Genomic DNA, 21661 nt, shown 5'->3' on the forward strand with positions numbered 1-21661 from the left:
TGTTTTATCTTTAAGTCCGTACAATTCTGTACGATTGTTGCTGGGATTATATTTGTATATGCCACGATCTGCAGACATATATAGCTCCCTCGTTTCCTGATTGACCGCATGTCCAAAAGTGAAACTGACGTTTGGTAAATCACTAAACTTTATATAGTCCAAATCGAACTGCCCTGTGAAGTCTTTAGAACGACGGTTTTTGTAATGGAAATACAGGACATTACTGGTCCTGTCCACTGCTAATTGCCCAGAAAACTGTTTAGCTTGGAAGATTTTTACTTTCTTGTGGCAAATATTGTTAAGGCAGGCGTGGCAGGTCACATCGTTCCCGGTTGCAGCGGTGATTAGAGTTGGCAATATCAATAGAAGGAACATTTTTATCTGCGAAATAATAAAGGTAGGTATTAGGTAAATATAAATGGTAAAGGTAGGATCCATAGAGGTCGGGCTGCTAAAAATGTGTTCTGGTTTAAAGAGCAGAGATACTTACTCATACACCCATCTGTGACCCTATTAAGTTAAGATGTTTTTTTTTTTATAATATAGGAGTAGCAGACGAGCATGCAGTCCACCTGATGGTAAGTGGCTACTACCGCCCATGGACATCTGTAATCAACCCCAGATAGGATTAGATATTGCTACCTAAGGTCGGCCACAGATGCGCCGCTACCCCTGAGGACTAAGCTGGAACGCCTCGGAAAAGTCTGTCTCCCTTACCACACCCTTCAAACCAGAACACAGCAGCGCCTAACACTGCTGTTATTAGGTAGAAATAGATGTGGCGGTGGTGCCGCCAATGTTTATTTGAGGTTGATCATAGATTGTCCATAGGCGGCAGTGGCCTCTTACCACCTGACGAGTATGTACCTATTGTTTGCATTGTACTTAAATTTCATAAAAAGTAAGACAAGTACAAACTACCTATTATTACCCCACTGTAAGTTTGTAGATGGGTTCATCAGAGTTCTGATTTCTGTATACCTAATGAATCTTAAATATCTACAATCTACCAACTTGCATCAGGCAAATGCATGCGGAACACTTAATGAAGATATTGAAGTGAAATGATTGCGCACATTTAGAATAATAAAGGCATTTATGCGATAATTTGCTTTTTTTTCTGAAGTGATTACTGATTTAGTAGGTACTTTATTTTATTTCTTTTTGGACAAGTGGGCCCAGAATGTTTAGACCCCCCAAAAAATTATATGTGTACCTAACGATAGAGCAGACGGGCCTTTTTTGTCAAGGAAACCTTAAAAAGCTACCCGGTGCCGTGGGAGCGACACAGGGTTATGTTGGACTCTTACCGCACTAAAACCCCCCGGTGGCCGTCCTCGGCGCTGCGTAGCGGACTCCGGGATCTCCAACGGAACGCAACCGGAGTCCTCTTAGCGCGGTGCCACGTCGGGCTCCGCCCAGGTGAGCTTGGCGCTCGCCACACCGTCTGGTGTCCACGACGGTATGCGATCACACATATCGTCGGGGTCGGTGGCCGGGCGGTTCGAGCTCTTACTCTTGCCGTCCGCAACCCCGGAAGTCCCCTTTTAGTCTCCTCTTACGACAGGCAGAGGATACCGTAGCCCTATTTTGGTCTACTGGAACTACAGGGACAAAAGCCGACGGGATGGACATTTGCAACACCAGAGAAGTCGGTAATGCATCGCTGGGTTAAAAATATGCTTGTTAAGTTGCAATATGGTTGATAAAATACTTACGTTTTTAAATTTAACTCTTCACTATTTTAACTAACAAATATGGAAATAATTAAATAATATCACAGCACGAATGATTTACTAAACGAAACTAAACAGATTGCTTATTGAATATCAATGTCATGATATTTGACCTGACTTGACCTGTTTGTGTAACTCCATTACGAATGATAAGTTTGTTTTTCTTTATATTCATGGAATATTATTGTATCGATATTACGATTTACTGTCCCACTGCTGGGCACTGGTATTTCCTAATGAGACCTTTTTGGGTAATTCAGGCATGCGGGTTTCCTCATAATGTTTTCCTACATTTTTGAGAGTTTGAAGCAAGTTTAAAGATTGTCAAATCCTTAATAATTTACAATAATGATCAACTCTGTTGTATTTTGGTTTGAACAGTATAGTAAAACAAAGATAAGTAGGTACTTATAAGAAACTTTCTAACTTAGTTATTAGGGGTAGCATATGCAACGCATCTGTGGTCAACCTCAGAAGACTCTTACCAGAGGTTGATTATACATGTCCATGGGCGGAAGTAGCCATTTACTATCAGATGGAGTAAGTAAGTAGTAATAGGTTTTTAAGGGGAGCTCTAATATGATGATGCGGATGATAAAAGATGTCGATAGGCAGAGATTTCTTACGATTTAGTAATTGAGTTTTGTTTCTTTTTTTTATATAAATGTTTATTATTTAAGTCTTATCATGAAAAAACTACAGTACCTACTTTTTTCTAATTTTCAATGTTTTACGCAATTATATTAACTCTACCTACATAAAATATTAAGATGTTTCCTTCGACGTTTAAGCAAGTAATAATTATCTTCTAATACGCACATCACTTTGAAAAATCAGAGGTGCGTGCCTGAGATTTGAACCTCGGACCCCTCGATCAAGTGGCCGATTTTCTTAACCACTACACTAGTGTCTACTACGATGTAGGTACACTACCATGTAATGATATCATCGCATCTAGCCGCGGCCTTTTAAAATATAATAACGCTCATTACAATACACAACACACCGTAGGTGCACTTGTAAGTTTTATGCAATATGCTTATTGATTTTCCTCTGTCATAGTAGTTTCCTTAATTTCAAGTAGAAGTGACGAAATTATTCAAGGTGTCGGCCTTACTACATGGTTACACTATTTGGACTAAAAACAACAAGGTGATTGGAAGGTGGTAGAACCCTTTGTGGTTCGGCTCCGGCGGCACCACCGCCACACCTATTTCTGCCTAATAACAGCAGTGTTAGGCGCTGCTGTGTTCCGTTTTGAAGGGTGTGGTAAGGGAGACATACTTTTCCGAGGCGTTCCAGCTTAGTCCTCAGGGTTAGCGGCGCATCTGTGGCCGGCCTCAGGTAGGAATATCTAATCCTATCTAGGGTTGATTACAGATGTCCATGGGCGGCAGTAGCCACTTACCATCAGGTGGACTGCATGCTCGTATGCTACTTCTATATTATAAAAAAAAATAAGAAGAGTTATATCGATTACATGATACGTGGACACGAATTAGGCAGTGACAAAATAATATGATAATGAGCGAAAATAATCGATTTTTTTTAATAAATCGATTAGTTCAATATCGAATATTTAGTAATAACCAATTAATAAAATAGAAGCAGTGATAGCCCATTGGTTAAGAAACTCGGCCTCTCGATCGAGGGGTCCGAGGTTCAAATCCCAGGCACGCACTTCTGATTTTTCAAAGTTATGTGCGTAATTAATTATCACTAGCTAAACGGTGAACGAAAACATCCTACCTGCAGACCTGAGAGATTTATAAAAAAAAATCTCAAAGGTATGTGAGTCTACCATTACGCACTTGGCCAGCGCGGTGGACTATGGCCTAATCCTTCTCATTATGAGAGGAGATCCGTGCCCAGCAGTGGGACAGTAATGGGTTGTTGATGATGATGATGATGAATTAATAAAAGATATTTGAAATGGAGCCGTCATGAAATTGTAATCAGAACACAGCAGCGCATAAAACTGTTTTTCTTACGCAGAAATAGGTGCGGAACAGACCTGTATTTGTATTGTTTCGATTCACATCTGTGGCACAGTACAAATATGAAATTTACTGTGCCAGAGATCTGTTCCATATTTCTACTGTGTCTGTGGTGTGGAGGTAGTACCGCAAAAGAACCACAAGGGGTTCCACCACCACCTTTTTGAACTGGTAGGTATCTGCTTAGGGTGATACATGTCCCTTGAGGGACTAACCATAACACCTGAGACATTGTCAGCAATATTAATTTGTATTTGTTTGTTTTTTACAAAAAATTGTACGAACTAATTCCGATTACGTCAGCATAGAATAAAATTAATAAACCTCGTCTTACGTCATGAATCCTTATCCTTACTAATATTATAAATCCGAAAGTAACTCTCTCTGTCTGTCTGTCTGGTTGTCTCTTCTGCACGCACAAACCACTGAACCGATTTTAATCAAATTTTGTACAAAGATAGTCTGAGACCCGAAAAATGTACGAGAACTAGGGATGACGATCTAAGATCGATTAATCGGAGAATCGATCTTTTGGACCCAAAACATCCATTATTTTAATCTATATTAGTAAGGATTGAATCGTAAACTATGCATTTGATCAAGTGATGATCTTTAAAAAAGTTGAAGGTACGAATTTTCAGTTTTATGTATGTTAGTATGTTATATTATTTTCCTTTAAACGCGGGTGAAGCTGCGGGCAAAAACTAGTACGTTAATAAACCCTAAAATATTGTTATCATCGCCTGCTCTATTCAATCCTTTAATTAAAGTCTTACAATTCCATGACATCACGAGATGAGCAAGGTTGGCATTACACATGCAGGCCTCGTCTAGGTCAACACGTTTACCTAGCATATGCATGGTTTTATCCTGTTCTATATTTGTAATCGACAGTTACAATAATAGGCAGAAGGTTGCATTTGCATATTTTTGGCTCATGTGGACTGTTAAGTAGGTACTTAGTAAGTTTGACTTACAACAACAGATTTAAGCGCCGTGTTCTCCTTTGAAGGGTGTGTGGGAGATACTTTTCAGAGATAGGGATATTGTAGATATAAGTTTCGGATCTGAATGGTTAGGCAATTACGCATACATGAAAACTGTTGTACTGAATAAAGATATTGTTACGGTTATAAAATCATTTCGGATTAACACGTTAGCTGCGGAACGCGGCTTAAAACACCTCGTCCATGTCTGGTCGTTATAGCGGTAAGAAAAAACTTTAACTTCTCTGTGGTGCGAGAGGCATAACTTCCGTCTGGTTCAGGGTAGGAGAGTGATAACTATATGTTTGTGATGTGCTACTGATTCCTAGTTCTATGGTACACCAACCTAATGTCGGGTTTGTTAGACCTCGTACCGCACTGAACAAATAATAATGCTAACACAGTGCGGAACGAGGTTGGGAACGCCTCGTTTCCCCACGCACCTCGTACCGCACCCCACGCTAGCTTCACGTGGTTAGTGTTGTGCAACGCAGTCGAGGCTGCGTAGCGACGAAGTAGGACCGCTGTCTTTATGTTGAAAATTATCATGTCGAAACGTTGCCGAAAAAGTTGATCATGGAGGAAGATGAAGAAAAACCGGTTGAAAAATCTGAGCCAGAATCAGAATACAGGAAGATATTTCAAAAACAGGTAAGTCACAAATATACTCTGTCTAGGTGAAAGTCCAGTAGTGAGACTTGGCAGGCTAGGCGTATATCCGTAGGTATAGTAAGAAATTACATTATAGATAATTACGTTTCCTGTTATGGTTCAAACAAAAGTTAAGTAGCTACATTATTGATATAGGAAACGTAGGCAAAATCGTTACCGAGTATTCCGATTACTCTTTACCCTAATCTACTCGCTCCTACTTTTCAGAATCCACTGCAAAGAAAGCACATCATCTCGATAAGGGTCCAAAGAAGAAGAGATGTGTCGGATGCTACGAAAAACTCCGCACATTCTTGACATGTCGTGAGGCAGACAAAAAAACCAAAAAAAAATCTCACGGAATGCACTGTTTGCAAAAAACCTTATTGTCTGAAATGTTTCAATGAAAAACATCCATAACTTTTCCCCTTTTTGTATTCATTCTGTCCATAACGTTGATAAATAAAAACAATAAAATAAAATCGATATTTATTTTCCCATCACTAAATTATATGGAAACCTGCCATTTTTCAGTGCGGTCCGAGGTGCATTAGACCCACATTTTATTTTACCCATAGAATCTAAAGTAACGAATTTAACCAAGGGCGGCGGCAGTTTTAGGTTAATCAACTCATTGTTAATAATAATCAAGACAAAAGCCGTCGATTTTGTCTTATTTGGCGCCAAAAAAAGGATTTTAGTCTCCTTCGGGCGGTGGGATTTAACACGCCTCGTGCCGCCACAATGTCGGATATAGGACGAGGTTTAAAACAACTCGTAACGCAGTAATGGAAAGTACAGAAAAATCTGTGCCGCAGGGAACGTGTTAACCGATAGATTGGTGTAGTTAACTGACTAACTTAGCGCGCACGAATAGCGACTAGTACCTACGAGTATATCCGCTCGGTTTGGCTACAATTTTTCAAAGTTTGTCTCATTAAGATTCTATCCGACATTGAGATATATCGGATTTGGTTACAGTTTCGGATATCCGATAGTATCGGTTACTATCACGGTGCACCATACCATCCTTATCTGTGACCAGGCTAACTGATATAGTAAAATTTCAGAAAAGGCTCTTATCCTACTTGGAAATTTGTATAAAATATTATGTAATGTATGTTATGTAATAATCATAAACCAGAATGCAGATCAACTTATTACCAGTTATGGCATAAATATGTAATACCAATGTTTTTATTATAAATGATTATACAATATTGACCATTTAGATACAATCCGGTGGTCTGCATGCTTATTTGTTATTCCAATAACGCGAAACAATTAAAAATTTACAGAAATCCAATTTTAATACGTTATTTTAAATTGTTTTTCAGCAAATGTTTTCGAACAGCTCATATTTATCAACCAATGTTACAGTTGCCACAAATGATATATATTTTTGAAAAATCGAAATGCTGATATTTAAATTCAGTTGGCGGTTATTCAAGCATTCGTTTCGTGGCGTTTGGCAGTGGGGCGTCGTAAATTATAGCCGAAGGATTTCTGATCTGAGCTATCAGCTATCTTGCTTGTTTTCCATAGTTCTTTGTTTTACACGTTATTTTACGACTAGTTCGTAGTGTATTTTGTAATAGTAATAAATATTGCAGTAACTCTTTGAAGGTAGTAGAAGGTAGTTTTATATTCGTCTCTGGAGGGACCGCTGTTACATATTTTTCTGTCTTATAACAGCAGTGTTAATGCCGCTGTTCTGGTTTGAAGGATGTGGCAATGGAGACATACTTTTGCGAGGCGTTCCAGCTTAGTCCTCAGGGGCAGTGGACAGCAGCGCATCCGTGGCGGACCCCAGGTAGGCATATGTAATCCTATTTGGGGTTGGTCACGGATGTCATGGTACTTACCGTTAGAGAGATTACAAGCTCATTTGCTACCTTAATGTAATAAAAAAACCTACGAAATTCCCCGCGTTCTCAAAATTGCTTGAACACCATGCTTTCAGCGGATACGCCTATTTTTCGAGAAGAGTAGCGTAGTTATACGTAGAATTTATATCCAAAATAATTTAATTTTTGTAATTGTGTAAGCTACATTATTAATAAGACTAACTAAGTAGTCTATAAATAATTAAAATCTACTTTATGAAGTAAATCTAAGAACCAGAAACTGGGTACATTAAAAATTAAAAGGTCATAGTATATGAAAATGATTTATTTTTGTGTCCTACTGCCGAGCACGGATTTTTCTCCTCATCCGAGGGAGGATTGGTATCATACTTTGTATGTTTATAAAATATGACCAATTAGAGAATCACTATAAAACCACCACTCAAAAAATAGCCTATGTAAAATATACAAAACTCATTCAATTTACACGAATCCAAATAAGATAAATACAAACCAAAAATATATAAATACATTACCCTCCGCAGTCAGATAACAAGCAAAGTCGTGTAACTATATAAGTTTGGCATTTACCAATCTAGATATTTACTTACACGATTTAAATTCCTTAACATATTATTAATTATTATATACTTCATATAATAGCTAGTAGTAGTAGCTAGGCTTGCTTACCATTTGTACTGTCGTAAAAAATCAAAAAGACCTTTTTTTGTAAATAATTATTTTTTTTGTTTAATAAATTTATTTATTACTTTTCTTACTTTAAATTTAATGTATATAACTTGTTTTTTGTACAAGTAAATAAAAATTGTTGATTCTAGCTTAAAATATAGAACCTTTTAAATTCGACAGATAGCGTTGCTGTTGAGGTCTTTTTAATTTTTTACGACAGTACAAATGGTAGCCAATCTAGATAGTTTGTAATTTTCAAAACAAAAAGTATGATTCCACATCGCAAACTCCGCCGGTCTCACATTTTCTAGAAACCCTAATCCAGTACAAGTTGAATTTAATTTTATCTGACCTCCCTAAAATTCCTAGAACTATGTAAATTGAGTAACTAGGTAACTTACTTACGCTTATTAATTCTAGGTTAATTAAATTTCAATTTGGGAATAAGTGATCTGTTTGGGAATTTGAGTGTCGAATTTTAGTTAAATTAAAACGACAGTTATTTGAAATTGAAGTATAAATGGAATATTTAAAAGTAATGGAGAGAATCCTACATTAATAAACTAAAATGGGTCATCTATGATCTAAAAAACACTAATGGTTACTTATTAATTTCCTGACCGCGCCCAAAGTTGCTAAGATCCGAAACGCGGCGAAACGAAGAACGAATTATTATATATACGAACGAATATTTAGATTTTTTAAAATAAAAACATAGTCGATTTTTATTTATAAGATTGACGTAGGGAACGAGCGGGCAGTCCATCTGATGGTAAATAGTCACTGTCGCTCATGGATAGAAACAAGATCATAAAGAACATGGGCTCCAGCGAAGTCAATCTCAAATGCGATGCCACTCTTGAGGATGATGATATGATGGCCACCACATATGTAAGTAAACCGGCATCCACATAACTGCAATAACTGCTTCACACTAGAAATAGATGTCGATGGTACTGCGGTCGAACTTTTTTTTTATAATATAGGAGTAGCAGACGAGCATGCAGTCGACCTGATAGTAAGTGGTTACTGCCATCCATGGACATCTTTAATCAACTCCAGATAGGATAAGATACTCCTACCTGAGGTCGGCCACATATGCCGCTACCCCTGAGGACTAAGCTGGAGCGCCTCGGAAAAATATGTCTCCCTTACTACACTTCAAACCAGAACACAGCAGCGCTTAACACTGTTGTAATAGGTGTGGCGGTGGTACCGCCGGAGTCGAATCACAAAGTGTTCTATCATCTTCAAACTATGATGGTTCTACCACCTGCTAAAAAATAAAACAAAGATTCTCACTGTTTACTACCAACGTAGATGAAACTACTCATAAATTGAATCTATAACCATAAAATAGGAGCATACATAAAACTTCCTATAATTCTTAGAGTGCTCGAACCACAACATCAGTAGAAACTCATTTTATGAGTTCGATTTGCGAAGTTACCGCTCCTTTGAAGACAGATGTGTTTAAGTTCAGCAAATATCGGAAACGGAACCGGATATCGGACGGTCGGACAGTTGTTTGAACATAAATATCGACTACAAATGTTACTAATGACACTACTTCTATAAGTGAATTTTGTACAATTGCAGAGAAGGTACTGTTACCCAGACAATATTTGACGCTTTGATAATGAAGCTATCAACACTCACGCACTGGGATTCGCTGTGTCGATTTACGAATGTAGCGAAAAATTAAACCCACTATGTACTTATAACTTATGGATATTGAAAATAAAATTAATGTAATATAAGATTTTCCTGTTATACCGATCCTGTGAGAACAATTCAGCATTATGAGTGAATTTAGTGTATTTTTCAGTATTATATAACTTTACTCTTCTGACGCTTAAGACGCTCGCTGAAGCTTGAGCATGTGTAGCTCGAGCGTCTACGCTTGGGCATGTGAAGCTCAAGTATGTGAAGTTCGGGCATATGAAGCTCCGGCATGAAACGCTTAGGTTAAGCATGCTCGAGTGTGCAATACCTGATTGTTTGATTATTGAGCTGATTGTCTCTGATGGGGGATGATTTACTTAATTACTAAGACGTAAATATTAGTGCGGGCGGCACTTTTAGGGTAAGTTCTGACGGTATTCAAGCTCCTTAAATAAATTCATTAAAATGATCACTAATCAGTAATTAAATTCTTATTTTCACTCATGGCAGATATCTCAGTAACTTCTATCTTGACCTACCGTACCGAAAAACCCAAAATGACGTAATAGAATTTTGGTCACAAATCAAAGAGACACACAACAGACATGCAACGCGTGCCACAACTGTTAACGGATTGGGTAACGAAACAGAATGCCAAAATGTGTTTAAATGTGTCATAGTGCTATCGTACAAAAAACCTTATATCACGACAAAGTTCGTTTTGTAGCTCTAAAACTCTATAACTCTCTTCAGTCTTTATATTAAAGTTTAAAATTGCTTGATTTTAAACTCCAATGCCGTTTTTAGGGTCCATACCTAAGGTCGGTTAATGTGCGCGGTTCGAATGACAATTATCAAAGCTATTGTCTATAAAAACGATGTGCGCGCGCAGGACATGAAGCGAAAGTCGACGAAAATGAAGGTGATTACACGTTTTATTGTGCTCCTGTGTGTGTTGTGATTTTGGTGTTGTGTGATATTGATAAGCGTGATAATTCATCTGTTTAATTTTTCGTTCTAAAATAATTTTCTTATTTAATATTAAGACAAATCAGATTAAAATAGCGTCAGCTCAAGCCTAAAAAAATCTTTAATAATTAAGTCATTTAGTGGCAGAGCCTAATATATTAAAATTTAATTGAGATCTTAAAATGTTATGATTATGTACTCATAACATTTTATTATTTTTAAATTCATATTTAAGATAATCGTTGTTTTTAGGGCCGTATTCTTGTTATTTTACAAAAAATATAATATTAAAAATGAATTTAGGCTAAGGGACCGATATGCTATCATTTGAAAGTTATACCATAAATCTAAGATTAAGAATTAGAAATTAATTGACACCATAATTAGAAATTAATCGACACTTCCTTTAACCTCGTACGACAAGCTCACGACGAAAATAAAACCTTAAAAGTTTTTCATATATTTTATATGAATTTTATTAAGGTTTATATAGGTAACATATATAGGTGTTTTACAAAACTAGAAATAGCTAATGCAATGGACTATGGCCTTAACGAGGCATTCTAACTTAGTCCCCAGGGGTAGAAACGTACCGAGGATTTCAATATCATCTACGGCTGATTACAGATGTCTATGGGCGGCAGCTTCTGACTATCAGTTAACTATTTTTAAATAAACAAAATTCTTTACAGAAACACCCAAATATGCATTGAATAACTCTTATCATCGTATTCCAATATAAAACAACATTACATAGCACATGCCGCTAACATTTACCCATCTAAAGGTGGAAGTGGGTATGCAAAAATCACTTTTACAACTGATTTTAGTTCAGAATAGCCCAAAGATTAACATTCAGGATATTGTCTGCCAGTTTTTTGCTGTGGTTTTTTCGTTCATTTTTATTTTATACCTCCGAGGCATATCGCCGCGGCTTCGAACACTAAGGCATTCCAAACTAAGTCCAGGAAAACATAAAGAAATCATACTTGAGATATATTTAAAAAAGTTCTCAAAGTTGAAGTTTACCAATCCGTACTTGGCCAGTGCGGTGGACTAACCCCTTTCATTATTAGAGGAGACCCTTACCCTGTAGTGTAGGTTCCCTCACGATGTTTATCTGTACAGTTAAAACAAATGTTTATAGATTCGAACTTGGAATAAGCGTTGAATAACTTTTATCATCGTGTTCCAACATAAAACATCACATAGCACACGCAGCTAACATTTACCTATCTAAATTGGTCAGAAACCATTTGAGCTCCGTGATTGATAGCTTTGCACGATTTCAAATTGCCTGTGAACCTTTGAACAGCTTGAAATATTCCGGAATCAATTTACGAGCTGCCTGAGTTTTAATTACAGGCTACGTTTAGTTCCGAATTAGATTGAGCGTTCGGTAGGATTGGGTGTCCAAAAATCGCTTCGAAAACTGATTTTAGTTCAGAATAGATAATCGTAAGAATAGATTCAGGATGTTGTCAGTGTTTTGCTATTTTTTGATTCATTTTTATTTTATACTTCCGAGGTGATCAGAGGCGTCTCAAAGTAGCCCAGGAAAACATCAAAAAGAAATAATATTTGAGATGTATTAAACACTGTTCTCAAAGTTAGACTAGTCCTTCTTATTCTTAGAGGAGATCCGTGCCCAGCGGTGTAGGTTCCCTCACGATGTTTATCTTTACCGTAAAAGCAAATGTGTATAGATTCGAACTTGGAACCCTTGGATATTAACAAGCGGAGTTTCAACTACAAGGCTATTACTACAACGCTTTCTACACTCTCAACCCACACTTAGATTCCCTGTGTCGTGGGTGCCACTGTCACACATATACCTACGAATACACAAACACCCAGACCCAGAAACAGAAATTCATCCATTAGATATCTGTCTGGCCGGGGATCGAATCCGGGACCCTTTGCGCGTCAGACCGGTATGGTGACCGCTCCGCCACGCGGGTCGTCAAACTGCTGCACAATACATGAGTTCATGTAAAGTCAGTCTGATTACAAAGTTATGACCACAGGTATTAACTTTATGTGGGTTTTACTTTTGTGATACAAAAATCAGTGATAAATTAGGAGTGATAAACTAGGTCAAGTTAGCATGGTTGTAAAGCGGCCTCTTAATTGAGGAGTTCGAGGTTCAAGTCCCAGGCACGCACCTCTGATTTTTCTATGGCCTACACCTTCTCACTCTGAGAGGAGACCCGTGCCCACCAGCGGGACAGTATGGGTTGTTGTTGACGATGATGATGATTTAAAAATGCGTTGTTCCAGGAACTGTTAATCGTCGTATCCCTGCTGTTGAGCGGAGCGGTGGGGGAGCCACCAGCGCCCTACCCACCAGCTGGTTGGAGGCCTAACGGGCCCTCCTTCGAATTACCTGCTAGAGTGCCGGCACAGGTGAGGCTTAATTAAAATATGTTGCCAATTATGTATGCTTTTTTAGTGTTCTTCGGATTTTAGTTTTAGTTAAAAGATTGTGAGCGCGACTGTACCTGCGTTTATTGTATGGATGCGCAAGCAAAGTTTCAAGTAAATGTTTGAAGAAAAAAATTAAATTAATTTAAGAAAAAATATATACCCGACCACCTAGAAAGTCAATAATAATCGAGATTGGCGAATGACCTATATTTAATGTAGAAATGTAAATGTAAGCGAATTTATTGGAATTATTAGATTTTCGGGGTCCCTGTTACGTTAGAGACCATGCCGTGCCCTTAGAGTAAAGACAGAATAGTCGATGTCACACACACACAATTCAAAGACATTTCATATATTAAAATCAAGCCAATTGGGCTGCACGTCGTGCCAAAGAATGATACACATAATAAGCTCGAACAGCATTACCATGTGCCGTCGGATATAAGATTTTAATTACTCTCAAGTCATCCCTAACGAAATAACACTTTCACAAAACAGTTATTATCATTCGATTTTGCTTAAAATGTCACAACAATTATTCCCATGTCACTAAGTAGTTAATAAACCTTCGATAGTTTCCACAGAATCCTCAAAAACAAGAGTACCTTCCACCAGTACAATCTCGTGGGCCGCTGCCCCCTCAAGATTTCGACTCAGGTGTCGATGTGTCGGTCCAAGGCCTGCCCACCGTGGAACAGCAGCCCATCTTCCAGATCTCGCCCATCAATGGACAGCAATACTCCGGTCCAAACTACCAAGCTGACATCAGGAACTTGGATCAACAGCAGCAACAGATACAGGTAAGGCACAGAATTTCTACTCCAGACAGTTTTTACTTATACATTGATACTTATGTTATTTAAGATTTAAACGACCTCCATGATTAACTAAAAGGTTAAGGATGATCGTTAAATAGCTGGCTAGATGGCTGGTTAATCATAACTAATAACACTCAAGATTAAGTGTAATTTTAGAAACAAAGAACAAACTAGAGATTATTTTTTCATCTATGTAGGAATAAAACGCTTCTTTTAGCGACAGGGGTTTACTAACCCATGGTGTCTTTGAGAGATAAATAACTACTTAGTGATTTATTGTACAATTCGAGTTCATTTCTTCCAATTAATTATAGTAAAAGTAAGTTTATGTTTCAGTACCAACAACAACTGGCAAAGCAACGAGAATTCGCTCGACAGAGGCAGTTCGAAGCCGAACGAGGTAACGCAAGAGCGAATGGATTGCCAAACCCACAACCCCCAAGGCAATTTGTTCCCCAAGCAACAACTACCACCACACAGAAACCTGAATTCAAGACCGAAACATCAACTGAACCTTTGGACTTAAACGAAGGAGAGGATTACGATGACAGCAAAGACACTGATACCCAAAAACAAAAGGTTTCTGTTGAAGTGACTAAACAGAATATTCAAGAGTACCCACCTGAATTATTCTTGACTCCTCTGACTCAATTCAAAATACAGCCCCAGTTCATACAACTAGGACAGCTTAGGGCACCTTTGTATTACCAACCGATTCGTCAAGAACCAGAAGTACAGAAGGCCGAAGGGTATGACGGACCGGCTCATTTTGCTGCTTTACCTTCTGTATTAGCTCAACAGCAACTTTTGACACAAGCGCAAGCTGCACCGCAGCCACAACCTGCCTTTAACCAAAACCCAGGTATCATAATCGCGAGAGGCCAAGAACAGCCAGCGTATGTGGTCCCACAGGAACCGTTAACACAATACCAGCCCAATCAGTATCAACCGGTGATTCAGCCTCAGGCTCAAGCATACCCACAGTTCCAACCAGTAGTACTGCCACCGCAAACATCGAACCAATTACAACCGAATCCATACGCTCAACCGATCCAGCCTCAACCAGAGAGTGAGGATGTTGAAACCAACGACGATGACCAGGCTCAAGCACAACCACAACCACAACAACCGCAATTCGTTTACCAACCGAATTACCAACCATCAGTTTACCAACAATTCCCTCAACCAGTTCCTAATCAGTACCAACCCCAAGAACAAGTGTTCGCTCAACCTCAACTGGTTAACTACGCAGCTCAGGACTGGAATCAGTACTACCAGAATCAGCTTTACCCACAACAATTCGCTGATCCCAACCAAGTGCAGATCGCTCAACAAAACCAAGGCCAGGATTCCCTTCAAAGTGGTTTAGATATTAACCAACAAGGGAATGGCATAGACCAGGATCAAAAGGACCAAGAAGATCCAGAAGATGAACAGGACGGATCGCGAGCAACTGCAGTCTCTACGGCATTCGGAGCAAGGTCAGTAGCAATACCGATTGAATATAAAAAAGATTGACGCATCAATATGTGATCTGAATTGATAATAGCTACAATGGCATTGTTTGCATTGCAATACGTGACATAAATTTAACTGTAATGTGTTAGATTGGTACTGTGCACGTAATTGAAGCGTAACTTTATGTAACAACAACATATGAGTAGTTAAGAGCCTTTTTAGGGTTCCGTACCCAAGGGTAAAACTTTAATACTAAGCCCACGCTATCTAGTTGTCTGTCGCAGAGTTATATCTCTAACCGTAATACATATACATTTGAATTTTTTCTCACAGATAATTGCCAATAGAATTATTGTGACATTTAAAATATCAAGCACCCCACGCTTTTTACTCTGAATTGAAACTTTTTACTCTTAAACTCTTTGTCATTAAAAATATTTTCTAGTTTTTAGTTCGATTAGCAATAAAAGCGTGTTGTTTTAGTTTTTTCAACTATTATTTATTTTTTGCTTGTTCTATTTAACCCTAATAGGCGGACATTTTTTTTAATGTTTTTTTTATTTATTTAATACCATAAAAATATACATTGGTTTGCAATTGAATAATATCCATATAAACCCTATGTAGGTTTGTCTTGGATACTGGGTTACCCTAGAACTGTTGCTAAAATAAATTATCGATGGATGGATATAAATCCACTCGCAGCTGATATTCACGTTAGTAGCAATAGCTCCTCATCGCAATTATTGTTTACGAGAATTCAAATTCTCATTGCAATTACTTCTAAGGGTGCTATGACATCAAACACTAAAAATAAAAATAAATGAACATTTGGTGGTACAGAACCCTCTGTGTGTAAGTTGGACTCGCACCTACCAATTATTCTCTTTTGCTTATCGACCGATTTTCTTATATTTTGTTTGGTAACTATTAAATAACCTTACTTACCATTAGGTAAACTTATAGTTTGCGAATATAACACATATCTTACATTAGGTACGACCCCAATAGGACTCCCTATTTGGGGTATCACAGCTACCCTTGAAAACTTTAGTTTAACGTAGTTCAGTCTAACTACAAACTCGAAACAAGATCTAAGATCCAAATTAGGGACGACCTTCAAACGTTTAATGGATGAAACCTTCGATCTATCGAAGGATGAAACTTACAAAACCTTTATATCAAAGTTAGTATGTTAGAAACATATCGTAAGTAGGTTCGGTAAAAAACTATCATTTATTAAATAATGGAAAATGAGAATGAAAAAAAATAATTCAGAAGTGACACTATCAGATAACGTGATAGTGTCGCTTATAAGGATCAAACTCTGCAAAGTAATAGTTGAAACTGAACTAAAGGAAATGGCTCATTGTTAAGACCATAAAAAAGTATGTGTTTGTAAAATAAATATTTTTCAAACATTCTGATACTAATTTGAAAATAATTTAACTGTAATAGGTAGACAAAATGTCATAAAGCATTACCTTCTATTGCTGCTATGATCACAAATACTAAAAATAAAAAGTATATGAAAATTTGGTGGTACGGAACCCACCGTGAGCGAGTTCGAATCGCACTTGGCCAGTACTCTGTCTCGAATATTTTAGCCAACCCAATCGCAATATATTTTTTAACATGTTATATTGGATATAAAATAAGGTGCATCTATAAACGTTTAGTCTAAGGTCGCCCCTAATTCGGATCTACTAAAACTGTTCTTGTAAAATAACAGGTGACATTAACAAGAAAACCTCAGGGAGAATTAGAAAATCTAGACAGAATTTCACTTTGAAACCACTTTCATTTGTCCTCAAATCAGGCCCGGATTTGGGAGCGTGGAAGCCTTGTTGCAACTGGGTAAAAAAAGTACGGGCCCCCTACTTTTTTTCGAATTAAAAGAACAAATTGTCTTTCGTAAAATCTTAAAAAAATACGACATATTCAATCAAAAAATTACTTTAATATTGTTTGGAATTGGAACACACTTATAAGTTATCTTATACTATACTTATACCTATTGAAATTTGGATATTTTTTCTCTACTCTAGGGCCTCTTTTTTGTGGGGGCTTCATTTGTAAGGGCCCTATCTTGTACGGGATAGTGGCCCGTTTGTCCTAAATCCGGCCCTGTCCTGAATAAAACTTAGGTAATAAATATAAGAAATGAGTTAGCATTCAACCCAGTTAGTCTTTTAGTTTCGTTGAAGCTCTAATGGTATTGTGGCACGTTTTATTGCAAACGATTCGCGATGTTAAGCAAGTCTTTGAATGGGTGAGTAAGCAGGTGGTACCTAATTTTTCGTAAAGTTTCGTGCTTCGAAGGACATTTTTCCATTGCAAAGAGGATTACAGTAAAAACTTTATAAGTGCTATCATCATCATCAACCCATTACTGTCCCACTGCTGGGCACGGAATGGGTCTCCTCTCGGAATGAGAAGGATTAGGCCATAGTCCACCGCGCTGGCCAAGTGCGTATTGTATTGGTAGGCAACCAGTATAAGTGCTATAGTAGTATATTATTATAGTAATGATATTAACAGATTTTGGATAATTTCCTCCTCGTGTAATCTATACTAATATTATAAAGAGGAAAACTTTGTTTGATTGTAATGAATAGGCTCAAAAATTACTGGACCGATTTTAAAAATTCTTTCACTATTCGAAAGCTACATTATCCATCAGTAACATAGGCTATATTTTATATGATATATATTTGATAAATAGTTTTTGAGGCGGTACAAAGTTTGCCGGGTCAGTTAGTACTAATAATAAATCAATAATTACTCGAAAAGATAACTAAAGACATATTCTATTGATACGAATATCTTTAAATTGACGACCCGCGTGGCGGAGCGGTCACCATACCGGTCTGACACGCAGAGGGTCCCGGGTTCGATCCCCGGCCCGACGGATATCTAAATGATGAATTTAGATTTCTGTTTCTGGGTCTGGGTGTTTGTGTATTTGTCTATGTGTGTGTCCATGGCACCCACGATACAGGGAATCCTAGTGTGGGGCTGTGAGTGTAGAAAGCGTTTAAAAAAAAAAAGATTGAAATTAAATGTTGGACGATTTATCGATAGTATGGATATTAATTGATAGTATCTAAGCCATAGCCCACCACGCTGGCCAAGTGCAGATTAGTAGACTTCACACAATATTGAGAACTTTGTTGCAAACTTTCATAGCGATTCCTCACGATAGTTTGCTGTCATAATATCATTTATTATAACGGTAAAAGAAAACACCGTGAAGGAACCCATCCCTTTGAGTTCTATAAAAATAAATATAGTTCAAAAAACTAAAAAACACGCTTTTATGATAAAATTAACTAAAAAGTAGAAAATCTAAATGAATCTAGGAATCAATTAAGGAACAGTAAATAGTATCTATTGTAAAATAAATATACAAAGTTTGAACGAAATCTGGCCGTTTAAAGTGGGTCAAAATCGCGCCCAAAGAAGTCGGTTACAAACATACAAACAAACATACAAACAAACATACAAACATACAGGTGAAGCTAATAAAAAGCGTGTAAAAAGCATCTCAAAGTTGTGTTAAGTCTACCAATCCACACTTGGGCAAGGTGGACTGTGGTCTTTCTCACTCTGAGAAAAGACCCGTGCCCAGAATGGGACAAAGGGGTCCTTCAAGTAGGAGTAGTATCAGGTTTCAAGTTTATTTATGATTTTTTTTTGTTCAGGACTCAGCCTAGAGTGTTCGCGCAATATGGAGCTCCAGTTACTTCCAGACCCCAAGCTTTCAATCCAGGTTATACCACCACGGATGCACCCCAAGAAGAGGTATGTTAGAATAAAAAAATAAAGGTGGTAGAACCCTTCGTGGTTCCAGAGGGACCGTACCTATACAGCCGTGTCAAGCTTTGCGGTGTGTTTGTATAACTTGAAAGTAGCAAACGACCATGTTGTCCACCTGTTGGTAAGTGGTTACTGTCGCCCATGAACACCTGTAATCAACCGCTAATAAGATTATAGTCCTGTCTGAGGTTGATCACATAATATGCGTTGCTATACCTGAGGACTAATCTAGAACCGATATGTATTACTCCCTACCGTTCAAACCAAATCACAATAGGAATCTATATAGTTAAATGAGGCCTTTAATTTTATTCCTCAGAGGTAGAAATACATCTGTAGCCTGTCTGTAGACTTTAATTCTATTTGGGCTTAAATTACAGATGTTAATGTTTCTTAAAATTATATTTATTTACGATTTTTTTGTTTAGATTTTCGAAATTAATATTTTTTATTACTACGCGTGTATTTACTTTAGCAGGCAGAAGATGGTCCTGCGGTAGCTCAGGCCACGGCTGTGGCTACTGGTTCAAGAAAGAGTGCCAAATTGAGGTATGTATGTTAACATTTTGACTATTTGCCAAAACCGCCCAACCGTGCTAAAAGAGTAAAAACGGAACACTATTACAAAGCCTACATTGGAAGGCAGACAATCACAGAAATCTATCTCTAAAACCGTAATAAATAGTCACAATGTCTATGGCCACGTGTCTCATTAGTTATTTTTTTTTGTTTTGTTTAAATATTATATTATCGCCTGTTAATAGCATAAGGTAATAGGTAATAGGTGTCTATGCCTTGTTGAAAAAAGCAGTAAAAGATGTGAGTGCAGCTCGCAAAAAGTTTTAGTACAAACTCCAGAGCTCATATAAATCGAAGCAATCGCGCAAGTATTCAGCAAAAAATATACACAATATCTATTTATTTACTAATTGCTAAAAGTTTGTATAACATAGTACTTAATATAAACCTTTGCAGTATGTATTACTATGGTTATTGTAACAAATACTAAAAATAAAAATACAATTAACAGCGGGATTCCATGCAAGAAATTTCAAATCAAAATTTTCAAATCAAAATCAAATCATTTTTTTTAATACAAAATAGGTTCTTTACAGAGCACTTTTTGAATGTCAATACAACTACCACCAGTTCAAGGTGTTTCGTTATGGAGAAATTGGAATATTTGGCGTTTTTCGCTTTATCTATTGATCCGTAGTTAGGGAGACTCTTTTAATTTTCACAGCGCATTTTTAATTAATTGTTTATTTTACTTACAGAAGTCGTCGTGTGCGACCCATCTTCACTTTGGACCGATCAGGACATTTGGTGCTAGCTCAAGAACAGTAAACTAGGAACATATTTAAACCAAGGACACTACCTTCGATTTTCGTACACCTTAAGTTATGAAAGACCTATTATGATTATTTCCTACGTTTTCCTACGAACACCTTATGATATAAGACCAATGATACATTATTTTCCGAATTGAATTAAAAATAACTTGTGTCAATATGTACCTACTTAATGTATTTCAAAATAACATGCATATGGAACAAATCGCTGCTATTTTTCTGAATTTGTTTGAGTATGTATTTCAACGTTTTGTTTCGATTTTAACAAAGTTTCCTGAATTCGAAGAGGCTCTTTGATCTAATTTAAAAGAAAAAGTGCTACTAATCAAAATTGTATTTAAATAGTTATTTTAGAAATATTATTTACTAAACTGATTTCTATTTCAAAAGATACTGAACTGATTTCTTTTTATATATTGATTACGTTTTTGTAATATACTTCATTGGTTCGATAAAGTTAAATGCTTTATATTATAATATGGTTTCAGTAATTATTAATTTGGTTGTAACTTTTTTGATATTTTTTTATTATGTACCAATTATTCACGATAGATTTTTATTTACTTAGTCAATATCCTTGATAATTTCATATTATTTTTATATATTTGAAAAAAATATCTGCGTTGTCTTTCTTCTTCTCATATTGATTTTTATTATACTAATTATTTATTTCTTCCTTTAAACATATAAATTTCTGAAATGCTTTAAGGTTTGAGCAGTAAAATTCCTTGTTACTTAAGCCCTTACGCCTGGTCTTCAATATTATTTATTTCAATAATAAGAACAAATAAAAATATTCACGAATTAATATAAAATCTTTTTTTCTTTTTACACAAAGTCACAAACATAATCTATTCCTCTTGACTTCATCTGGAGTCAAAAAGTATTTTTTTATACCTAAGCTAATATATGTTAATATATATATAATTATATATATAAATATGCTATCATTACAACGATCATGTTCAATCCTTGTCAACTTTATGTGGGTAGATGTAAATATTCCACCAGAGTTGTCTTGTCAATGTCGCTTCGTGCGACCAGTCGTCAAGCATTGCTTTCATTCAGCGAGAACAGACGTTCCGTGTGGGCCCATCCCTGTGTGGGTACATCCCCTTAGGATTGCGTGGCCGTGCCCGCACGCCTACAAATTCAGTCTGATTTTCGAGCTGGATCGTACAAAAATCATATTGTTTATTAAGAAGCTTTTATTGATATTTATGTACATATATATAAAAGATATATG

General features: G+C 36.9%; 1 protein-coding gene and 1 long non-coding RNA gene across 2 annotated transcripts; both read left to right on the top strand.

The window, feature by feature from the left end:
- The first annotated feature begins 4890 nt into the window (after nt 1-4890).
- On the top strand, nt 4891-5737 carry LOC140745714 (uncharacterized). The gene is made up of 2 exons (XR_012102696.1): nt 4891-5370; nt 5599-5737. It is a non-coding gene; the product is annotated as an uncharacterized LOC140745714 (long non-coding RNA).
- Nucleotides 5738-10438: 4701 nt separating this feature from the next.
- Nucleotides 10439-21181, top strand: LOC140745830 (uncharacterized). The gene is made up of 7 exons (XM_073077749.1): nt 10439-10494; nt 12822-12947; nt 13553-13768; nt 14123-15267; nt 18949-19048; nt 19539-19612; nt 20341-21181. The coding sequence occupies exons 1-7, from the start codon at nt 10468-10470 to the stop codon at nt 20408-20410; spliced, it is 1758 nt and encodes a 585-aa protein (XP_072933850.1). The 5' UTR covers nt 10439-10467; the 3' UTR covers nt 20411-21181.
- The last annotated feature ends 480 nt before the right edge of the window (nt 21182-21661 follow it).

Source organism: Epargyreus clarus, unplaced genomic scaffold (genome assembly GCF_041222505.1).
Source record: "Epargyreus clarus isolate Ecla_fem2 unplaced genomic scaffold, WU_Ecla_fem_2.2 ptg000011l, whole genome shotgun sequence".
Taxonomy (NCBI): Eukaryota; Metazoa; Arthropoda; class Insecta; order Lepidoptera; family Hesperiidae; genus Epargyreus; species Epargyreus clarus.

Excerpts from the sequence above, each read along its gene's own strand:
- LOC140745830 (XM_073077749.1), top strand. The coding sequence starts at position 10,468 with ATGAAGCGAAAGTCGACGAAAATGAAG. Across the intron at positions 12,948-13,552 it reads CTGCTAGAGTGCCGGCACAG|AATCCTCAAAAACAAGAGTA; the intron begins GTGAGGCTTAAT and ends TAGTTTCCACAG. Across the intron at positions 15,268-18,948 it reads TCTACGGCATTCGGAGCAAG|GACTCAGCCTAGAGTGTTCG; the intron begins GTCAGTAGCAAT and ends TTTTTTGTTCAG.